Source organism: Hemiscyllium ocellatum, chromosome X (assembly GCF_020745735.1).
Source record: "Hemiscyllium ocellatum isolate sHemOce1 chromosome X, sHemOce1.pat.X.cur, whole genome shotgun sequence".
NCBI classification, from domain to species: Eukaryota; Metazoa; Chordata; class Chondrichthyes; order Orectolobiformes; family Hemiscylliidae; genus Hemiscyllium; species Hemiscyllium ocellatum.
This window is the reverse complement of record NC_083453.1, coordinates 13,338,445-13,348,756: the sequence shown is the minus strand read 5'-3', so window position 1 is coordinate 13,348,756 and position 10,312 is coordinate 13,338,445. Positions and strand designations below refer to the sequence as shown.

Sequence of the window (10,312 nt, the reverse complement as noted above, 5' to 3'; positions counted from 1 at the left end):
CAGCAGATTGTTGCTGAGCAAGTGCTGCTTGATAGCACTGTTGATGACCCCTTTCATCACTTTACTGATGATCGAGAGTAGATTGATTGGGCCGTAATTGATTGGGTTGAATTTGTCCTGCTTTTAGTGCACGCCAAAAAAAAATAGGAGGTTGTGTTGTTCACCAGTCCATTTTGTTCTTATCTCTGCAATCTGCTCGAGCCTTTCTGGTCCTTTTTGTCTGAAGAGCACTGATGTCACTGCATAGCTTTTTTTTCATATATCTTGCATAGACTGCTTTACCTGTTCTTGCTTTCCTGGTCGGTTTTATAATTACTTTCAAGACATACTTTGTTGTGAAGAGCTTATCTTTCAGCTTTTACAAGCCTTTTTTCATGAAAGCCAAATGTATGCACATCAATGTTCATTCCCAAAATTGTATTTTCAATCACAGCTACCACTTTGTAAACTATTGTACTTCTGATGCTTCTTTCTAGCAATACCAATTGTACTAGTATTGTTGTTTCTCCTGATACCAATTTATAGACTGATCTGAAATACTTCAATTTTTGTGTTCCAGAAGAGTGAGAGTGTGAGTGATGCTTGATAGTGTTGATGACATTTGGGGAATGAGTGTAAAAAGGGTATCTCTCACAGTTGTTATGATAAATCTGATCCAGAACACAGGAATATTCTCCTGACCATCTCAGCAACAGCTTGCATTTACACATACCTTAACTTTGAAATAGAGGGAGTTTGCAGATGTAATTTTAAAGAGTCAGGATTTGGTGTAGGATATGAAACAGGCAGTAGAATTTTATAGTCTTGCAAACTGGTTTAACAACTGGGGAGAATGGAAGAGCCTTGGAATAATGGAGTCCAGAGAACATGAAGTAGAACTGAAAGCCTCAATGGAAGATGGGCTAATGTAGAGCTGGGTGATTGTATCCAAAGGAGAAGTCAGTGCTCATTGCACTGAGAATGTATGACAGCAGCTCATCTATGGTTGGATTGGATGCAGGAAGAGAAGCAATTTCAATAGATCTTCCTGGTATGCTGAATCGGGAACAGTGGAACTAGGCAATGCAATGCCGCAAAACTAGACCGATTTGGTGGAGGGCTGCATCAGAGGGATGATGCCCCAGTAGTAGTAACAGTTGCAGAGAATCTTGATTGTACCTGTGGTTGAAGGTGTTTTGATGTGGGAGTAGCCAAGGCACTCACTGGCAGATTCAGGCAGGTATCCAAAAGGATTAGCATGGATTTGGGAGATGGCAACACATCCAAGAAAGGCAGTTGCCTGAGAGTTACTGTTTGAAGGACACAGTTTGAGGGTAAGTTCATCTTTTTAAAGCGTGGAGTAACAGCAATTTTGAAGGATGGGCATTCTCTTGCATGAGGGAACCTGTTACAATGTCAGTTTAACCATACTCCTGTTCCATTCCTCCTTTGACGGCAGAATCCTCTAGTCACTGCCCTGACCTCTGGAAAGTTGTTAATCCATCTTGCTACTTCTCGCATTTCCAAAACCTTTGTTCTCCAACCATTCTTCACTCTACCACTTTTTAAACCTTAAAAGCTTCCATCAAGAAAGGAAGCCAAAAATAAATTTTGTTACAGCAGCTTAAAACCTTAATATAAATTATTCTTTCTCTTTCCTCTCAGTAGATTTGTCATTACTGCATATATTAATGGATATAGGTTTATTTAGGTTTGGTAAATACCAAGGGTATGAACGGAATAATCCAAATCATTTAAATGTAATACGATACTTGACCCAGTAGTTTTTAGCATTTAGTGTAGATTGCGTGATCCAGCCAGTTCAGCTAACTGTATATTGGGCATGCCCAGGTACGGACTGCAATGTTTGTTATTAAACATCTTAAAGATCGAAATATCTTCAATGTTGCTATTTTGAGCATTGTTACAAGCTCTTACAAGCAGCTGTTAAAGCCTGGGACCATTTGTTTTTAAATCATATGCTGGGCAGGCCAGAAAATGACTACCCATTTTTTAGTATCTGGGATCAGAAAAAAAGTTAGCTTGTATCTGGATTTGAGGTATGAGATTCCTTGCAAAAGCAGGCTTGAGGATTTGAAGTACTGATTTGAGTTGAATCTTGGATAGGAAAGGATTGTGTACAAGTTGAGTGATATGCAATAATGGAACTTTGTGCATGAACCAGAGTGCCACAATAAGGATTTCTAACTTAATGCTTCTTAATATACAACACTGAAAGTAGAAGGTTTCTTAAAACGTTGAAGCTGCTTGTACTGAAAACTCTTGAAACCCTAATTGCAACTTTTGTAATATTGATGCTCAGTCTTTCCAGTTGTTCTTGGTCTCGGGTGAAAGTGCGTATCAGCGTGTGCAATTCATAATTATTTGGCGAGCGCTATGTTTAACAATGATTTCATCCAACTTCAACCATTTAATTACAGAACAATTCTTCTAATATGCCTTCCTGGTCTGTATAGCGCTACTTAGTATGTTTACTTTATTGGGAGCTGCTGATGTATTCTGGCAATTTGTGCTTCAAGCCTGTAGGAAACTTTGACAAATTTGGATAGGTCTAAATATGCGTTAATGTCTTAAAAATGTGATTGTAATACTTTTGTTAGATTTCACTTGGTGCACTAAGCTGTAGGCAAAAAGCAAACAAGTGGTTAATTGAAGCAAAATCATTCAACATTTGTAATGATACTGGGGAGGGAGTTTCAAAAAGTTACTCCTTCAGAGTAAACTCTTTTGAATTTACATTTTATTGAGGTTTTTTTTCCTGTACTTATTTATTTCATAGTTGCAGATTTTTGGTTATTCTGTCTCATTTTGGGTATCTTTGCTACTACTATGAACAATTCCAGATTATCAGCCAAACGAAAACAAACACTTTGGGAATAGCAAGCACAAGACCTTTTTAAATTATGGCATGAGGGTGCCATATTTTGATCATGTGACAGTTCTCTTTCATTGTGAAGAGTGGTTCTCTTGTTCAGTAGGACTAGGTCCTTTTCTGTTTTCCATTTGACCATTGATGTTTGGTAACATGTAGTGTTTTTTGAAAATGTGATAGTGATTTTTATGATATCCAGTCTTCATATTTAAAGCATTGATTGAAAACCATTTTTAACAAAAGCCTTGTTATTTCCTGTGTGTTTCTATATCTACATAGCGCAATAATATGTTGTTTTATCATGTATTACCCTTTTGTTCTACTTGCTATGGAAAATTACACATCAAATGAATTGTGTCTTTATGGGTACTGGATGGGAAAAAGCTCATGAGCAGCAACATCAAAGTGAAACACCTGAAGGGATTGTGTCCATGTAGGTAACGTGGGCTCTCTCTTGAGGTATATGAAGGATACTTTTATTTGAAGAATACGAAACACCTTACGATGTAGGTAATGTTATTTCTTTGATTATTCTGGATTGTGTTATCTTGCTTCAAATGAATTATTAACTCCTATGCTACACACTTAGGTGGTATAACATGCCTTTTTTATTACTATGAAAATTAGGTTCAATGGAGCATCTCCAGAGCAGTTCTCCAAACTCTGTAATAAAGAAGTAAGTAGATTTTTTTTCAGTTTTGTGGCTCTATTCAAGTCACTAAGAGGTACATATGCTTGTGTCTTATTCAACCTTTTTATTTTGATTTATACTTGTCACCTTGCCTTTTGATTTTGGTTTGCCTAGCTGGCACAGAATGAGGAATACTGGCAACAGGTGAGTCTTAAAAGTTCTCAAAATTGTTTAGAAATTTTGTTTGCACTTTTATTAAAAGCCAAGCATGATTTGAGTGAATGTATTTTTTTTTTGGAAAGAAGTTGTGGTTTGTAGTTTTATAAATATGCTAGTTGTGCTTAGTAGTACTCATGCTGCAAGCTTTAATGTCACCATTCATTTTTAAATTTCAACACTGTCTTGGGACTAAATTTCAGAAGTATTCTCTTGTCCTAAGTGCTTTGTACCTTTAAATAATGGGCCTGTTTGAAACGTAGACTTTCCCCAGTTTTATCTCCTTGGCAACCGAGGAATACAAGAATAAAAGAATATAAGAGGACTTGGACTAAAGGATAGATGCAGTAGCAGATGCAGTTCAGTGTAGAAGTAGTATATTTTGAAAATAAGGAAAGAGAAAGTAAGTATGCTGTAAGGAGAGAAACTTCAACAGCAGTAACAGAAGTTTGATGTGTAGAGACACAAATCATTGAATGTAGAAATTGAAGTGATTAAGGCAGTTAACAATACCAAACCGAATCCTTGATTTTTTTTTATTTTTCAAAATCTAAATCTTCCAACAGTCAGAAAGTGAACTTGAACTTGTAAAGGACCTCAGTCAAACTACAGTTGGATCATTCTTAAGATTTCCTTGGCTATACCATTTATAAGACGTTTATGAAAATAGGTGTAACATGGGTTCAATATACCAGGGATGAGAAGATGTGGTTATTATGAGAGACTTGAGAGACATTTTTCATGGGGTGGGTGCCTGTCACTAAGAGTTTGATGATAATACTGTGCAAATTCAAGATAATCTCAGAAATTTGGGGCAGAGTGTTGAAAAAACTTCAGTGTGATGTTTATTGAGTCCTCTTTCTGAAACAGTACATTATTTTAAAAGAAACTCAAGATTGTTGTTTGGAAAAAAAAATGAGAAGGTGCAGGGAGTTGAATGTAATTCAACAAGCTGAGATATTAAAGGGCGTGGAGAATGGGCAAGAAAGTAGGCTTCGACTAGGTAACTTGAGAGAAACAAGGGTGCAGACTTGATGGAACTCTAAGTTAGTGATGGATTTTTATTAGCTCTTTGGCAAACTTGGAGGTGCATGTACTTTTATTTCTGTATCAGAAATACTAATATGCCCAGTAAGTTAAGACTTTCAGTAGGCTTTAATTGCATTGTTAATTTTTGACTTGCACACCTATAGATTTAATAAAAATAATAGTACAGACTTTCCACTTGTGCATGATTTCTACTTGCATAACCCATGAAGCGTTACACAAATGTATGACAGGAATTTCAGCTGAAATATTCCATGTTTTGAATACCCTGAGACAAATTACTTTCCAGCTTTGGTGACCTGAAAAGTCAGCAGCTTCAAATAATTCTGCTCTTGTTTTTCTCTCAGTACACCTGATCCTTTTATGGCCAGTTGGAGCTTTTTGCCTTCCATAAAAAGATAAGGGACTTTGTCTTCATGGACTCTGGTGGGTTCCTTTCAGTATTATTTAAACCAAAAGCCATACTTGTTGCTGTAATAGGCACTGAGTAATGATCTCAGAGTTAAGATTTTGGTTCAATCTGAAGTAACTTTTGTTAAAATATAGTTTGTACAATACAAGTGAACAATAAATGCAAATGTTGGATTGTGTATTGGTGTTTAATCGCAACCTTCTAAGCAGTCTATTAAATCTATAGACACATTGTTTGGCATCCATTTGATAAAAATCAGTCTGTGCTTTAATTGTCAAAACTATATGCAGTGTGATTTGAATTCATGCTTGCAGTCATGCCAAACGTTTGAACTAACATAGCAAATGGAGGAAAGTCCATTTAATAAAAGCCAGACTCTCTGCTGTTGTTCGCTGCCTTCTTCACTGCTTTTAAGAGTGTTAGTAGGGTTCCTTAAGATTCTTCTTATGAATAGCCTAAAGCCTGGCTCCAAAGTTTTTAGAAACTACCCTCCCCACCAACTGGCGCTATTCTGTGCTTTCTTTAATTTGCTGTATGATGTGTCTTGCAACATTTGAGCATTGGTAGCCAAATCGCTTCAAGGAAAAAAAATGGATGCTGGCTTTAAATATGAATCAAGTGTAGAATGAAGTATTTTCGGACTTTAGTATGAAACTTTGGAGGGGCCTTTCAGAATATTTACATCGTGCTGAATTTTTAAGGCTTTTATTTCATCGTCATACTGCTTTTTAAACTGGAAGCAATGCCTTTGCCTTTGTGGCAAACAACTAACAGGTCTGTGCTAGCGGCTGTAAGCAAAACCAGTGCCAGTTCTGATAAACCAGTTATGCGCAAACAAAAAATGAGTTTAGCGCTATCCTGGCAAGTAATTAATAAATTGTTGTCAGTAGCTCCAAGCACAATTAGCCCCTGTTCTGGATAGCACCAGTCATGCGCAAAAAAATGCGTTATTCCTGGCGAATAGCTGGCATTGTTGTGGCTATGAGCAAAATCTGCCAATTCCAGATATTACTAGTCACGTGCCAAAAGAGAATAATTGTAGTAATACTCTGGCAGCTATGAGAAACAGTTCCTCTATAAATATATTTGCTAATCCACTAGTTACTGGCAAAATAAAAACAGTACTTCACTGTTGTCAGTGGTTGCATTGCCTCATGACAATTTTACTGTTTCTTATTTCTGAGTGAGTAATTAAGTATCTGATCAGATCACTCAACATTTATGCCTCTGGTGTTGAATAGAGAGCATATTAACAAAGTGCAGGTTGAAGATAGTCAAACTGATTCTTGAACCTTTGCTTCCTTAGACTAGGATGTTGTGAAGTTTTCCCATGAATTTAATGTGCAGTGAACCAAGTCTTTAAATGTGAATACTCCCCATAAATGTTATCCACTTGTTTGTGTTCAATTACCACTAAATGCATCATAAGATGTGCTGTTCCTGGGAATGCTTCACAAAAGTGTTGTCTTATAATTTGAGAAACTTGGTCTTGTATTATTTCACTACTTTTGTTTGTGGCACTGCAGATGATAAAATCATGCTATGTGCTGGACCTGAGGAGCACGGGCATTATCCTAGTGATGTGGGCAATATATATCCCTCATTGAGCATTGTAAAAAACACATTAGCTTGCCATTTATCTTAATTATTGTGAAGCTCTGCTATGCGCAAAGGGGCTGCAGTGTTTGCCTACAAAACAATGGTGACTGCGTTTCAAAAACAATTCATCAGCTATAAAGCACCTTATGAAATCCTGAGAGCACTAAATGCCAATCCATTCTCTTGAGGATGTTGTATCACAATTTGAAGAATTATTTTACTATCTAGCTTACAGGGGAATATTGTTGCTTCTATCTATATTGTAATACTTAATATATTTTGCCATATTGTGAGAATGACTGTGCCATTGTTTCAGTTGAGAACTATTAGAAAAGTCAACTTTTCAACTTGAAAAGCAGTTGCATCAAAATGTGCACCTGTAAAAAGCATTCAACATCTCTTGCTGTTATCCCAGTCTTGGGCATTTCTGATTCGGGCCACGAGTTTTAAGAACCTGGTAATAAAGTTACAATGGATATGAGGCAACATAATTTGATTAAGTAGTTTTTTTTGGCTGGAATAAACCACCAGAAATGGTAAACGTATTGTTGATTGTCAGACGAAGACCCAAGGTTAAATAGAAGTTTGAAAGTTGTCATCACATTTGCTGTGGCTCCCCATAACTGAATGACGCAGTGCATTAACTTTCAGCTATGATACACTGCCTCACGACAGTCATGCAAGACATAACCTTGAAGTTGAGATGGAGGTGGTGTGCTGAAGGTGAAATATAATGCCATACATTGCACAAAGAAACAGTAAGTAATGAATTTTGTCCCATGTTTCTTGAGGTGTTTTCCTTCAGAAAAGTATGAAAGTTTCCTCCTCTATCAGGAAATGGTGCATGGGGCGGGTGAAAGGCAAAAGAGTATTGATCTAGAAGCTTGGAAAATAGGAGCAGGCATCAGCCATTTGGCCCTTTGAACCTGCTCCACCAGTTAATATGATCATGGCTGATCATCCAACTCTGTACCCTGTTCCTGTTTTCTCCCTAAAATCAGGTTTTTCAAAATAGTCTAGAATTAGATAGCTTCGTTCAAGAAGTTCCATGATAATTTTGCATTTTGCCAACAAGTTTCTGTCTTGGCTGCATATTCCTGTTAATAGTTTGCTTTCTCAAGGTTCTATGCTGTGACCTGCTTTTAGGGTAACCTTGAATCTTTCCAGTATTTCTTAAGAACACCTTTTACCTTATCCATTGAAAGGTAGTATTGATACTGCTAATAAAATAGTATGTTAGCTTGATCCTCAACTCGAGAACATTGGTTGGTGGAGCCGTTCAAAATATATGCATATAAATAGAGTATTGTGCAATTTATAGTTTATAGAATAGTGCTTTTTTTTCCAAAATATTCTCCTATCCTGGGAAAATCTGAGGCTCTCTCGGTTAACACCATCTTTCTATATCTTCAATCTGTATATTATGGTGTTGAAAAATTACAAGATAAAGCTAGTGAAATGGCAGTTGTTTATTAACGTGTAAAAAAAAAAATTCTGAAATGATTTAACAAAAAAATTAAGCAAAATCTTCTTGGCCTGTCTTTGACTTAAAGCTCCTTCTTTGTCCACATTTTCCCTTAGTGTGCTATTTTTATGATTCCTACTTGAATTATTTTCCATCTAATCCAATCAAAGTTGTGTACTTAAATCTTAATTAACTTCTGTCTCCTGGATCTCTGCATCCAATTGGAAAGAGGGAATCAAGTTCCAATAGAATGGCATTTGGCTCAGAACAAGATTCATTGGTTTTTGTTTCAGGCAGTTGAGGGCAAATAATCCAAAGTTTAAAATAGTTGTGAATATCACCATGTGCATTTTTGCTGTAGTTTTTGTATGTCAAATTCAAGAGCCTACTGTTCAATACACTTACCAACAGCTGGAAAGTGAACTCTCACTCCAATGAAACAATTTTGGCGCAATACAAAATGGCTAAAATTGGCTTTATTGAAAAATTGTGCAAACACTTTTCTTAATGTGACTGCTTTTATAAAATGAGGCGGCTAATAAACATGAAAAGAGTGCTTACAGTTTGGGAAATTTGTCACACACTTGGTATAAGCATTCCAGCTGATCTTGAACTAAATCATCTTTGCATTGATTTTTATTCTTGACTTGGGGCGGTGGGGAGCAAAAATGAACCACACTTTGTGGTCAGTCCTTTTCTCTGACATGATTCATTCTTCTTTTGCAGTTGTTTGTTGAGCAGCGCAGAAATAATCGGTAAAATGGCAGACAATAATGTTGTTAACAATGGCAAAGACGGGGCTGGCCAGAGCACAGAAGACGTTTGCCGGGACTACCTGCGCAATGTCTGCTATCGCGGCAAGACCTGCAAATACCTGCACCCGGACATAAATGAGGTACATGATTTAGGTGTGAAAAAGAATGAGTTTGTCTTCTGTCATTACTTTATGAATAATGTTTGTACCCGTGCAAAGTGCACATTCATACACGGTACAGCAGAGGATGAGGAATACTACAAAAAAACAGGGGAGCTTCCTCTGCACTTGCGCTCCAAGGTGGCTGAAACCTACGGTCTGTCAGTTTCTGATCTGCCTGCGGATAAAGGTGAGATTCCAGTATGCCGAGATTACCTAAAAGGTGATTGTCAAAGAGGCTCAAAATGTAGATTCCGGCACTTCAAGCGTGACAATGCAGAACATGATATCAGACTGACACGGGACACCCCACTTTCTCAGCCATTGCGTAGATATGAACGATCGGATAAGGATAGTGGTATCACTTGCTATGAGTATGACCACCGTTTGAAGAGGAGAAAGTTGGAAGGTTTTGAGTTTGAAGTGTATGAATATGATCTCTCAAGTCGCCGGTCGGTTGATTCAGGATATCTGGAAGAGGAGAATCTTATGCTGCGAAACCGGAATGAGGAGCTGAAAAAGCAGGTGTCAAATTTGATGGGTAACAATGAGGTTCTTTTGGAGCAGAATGCATTTCTCCGCAACCAAATAAAGGCAGCAATGGTGAATTCCTTGCCCACAACAACGGCTGGGAGATTTGGCCACTGCACTTCCCCAGGACTTAAAACAAGGGGACTTTGGGAGTAAAATTACTTCCAAAAATTGTAAATCTAAAAATTAGTCCTGTAGTTCTGGATGAGCTCATTTCCAATATTCTTAACATCTCAGCAGTGATCCTAAATGCATTCGACTCTGCTTCCTGTGACATTGGGTTGGGATGGGGCGTGGGGTGCGGGATGTGGAATATCATTCAAGACCTAAAACTGTTTATTGCTTCAGCGTGTCCAATCAAGGAACATATCAAGCTTCTTGACAATTTTAAAAGGCCATGTGGGAGCCACCTATGGATTTTAGCTGGGTTACTTTTTCCTGGTTGCAGTTGCTAATTGAAGCTGTACTGTGGGAAAAGCTGTTACTTGAAAGAACAGCTGAAGGGCAAATACTGATACTTGCTAAAATATGTCAGCATCATAGGAGCAGCAAATCTTTGGCAAAATTAATTGAAATGCAGCTTGTTTTAACACCATTTGGTGCAAAAAGCAATGTGTAACACAACA

At 37.5% G+C, this 10,312-nt stretch overlaps 1 protein-coding gene across 1 annotated transcript; it reads left to right on the top strand.

Annotated features, from left to right (window-relative positions):
- Nucleotides 1-3,489: 3,489 nt before the first annotated feature.
- LOC132805775 (zinc finger CCCH domain-containing protein 10-like) lies at nucleotides 3,490-10,312 on the top strand. Its single transcript, XM_060821019.1, has 4 exons — nucleotides 3,490-3,548; nucleotides 5,114-5,192; nucleotides 7,429-7,535; nucleotides 8,969-10,312. Exon 4 carries the CDS (start codon nucleotides 9,003-9,005, stop codon nucleotides 9,840-9,842), a length of 840 nt encoding a protein of 279 aa, XP_060677002.1. The 5' UTR covers nucleotides 3,490-3,548; nucleotides 5,114-5,192; nucleotides 7,429-7,535; nucleotides 8,969-9,002; the 3' UTR covers nucleotides 9,843-10,312.

Bases quoted from the DNA above. Each gene is read 5' to 3' on its own strand.
- LOC132805775 (XM_060821019.1), top strand. From the start codon at position 9,003: ATGGCAGACAATAATGTTGTTAACAATGGCAAAGACGGGGCTGGCCAG.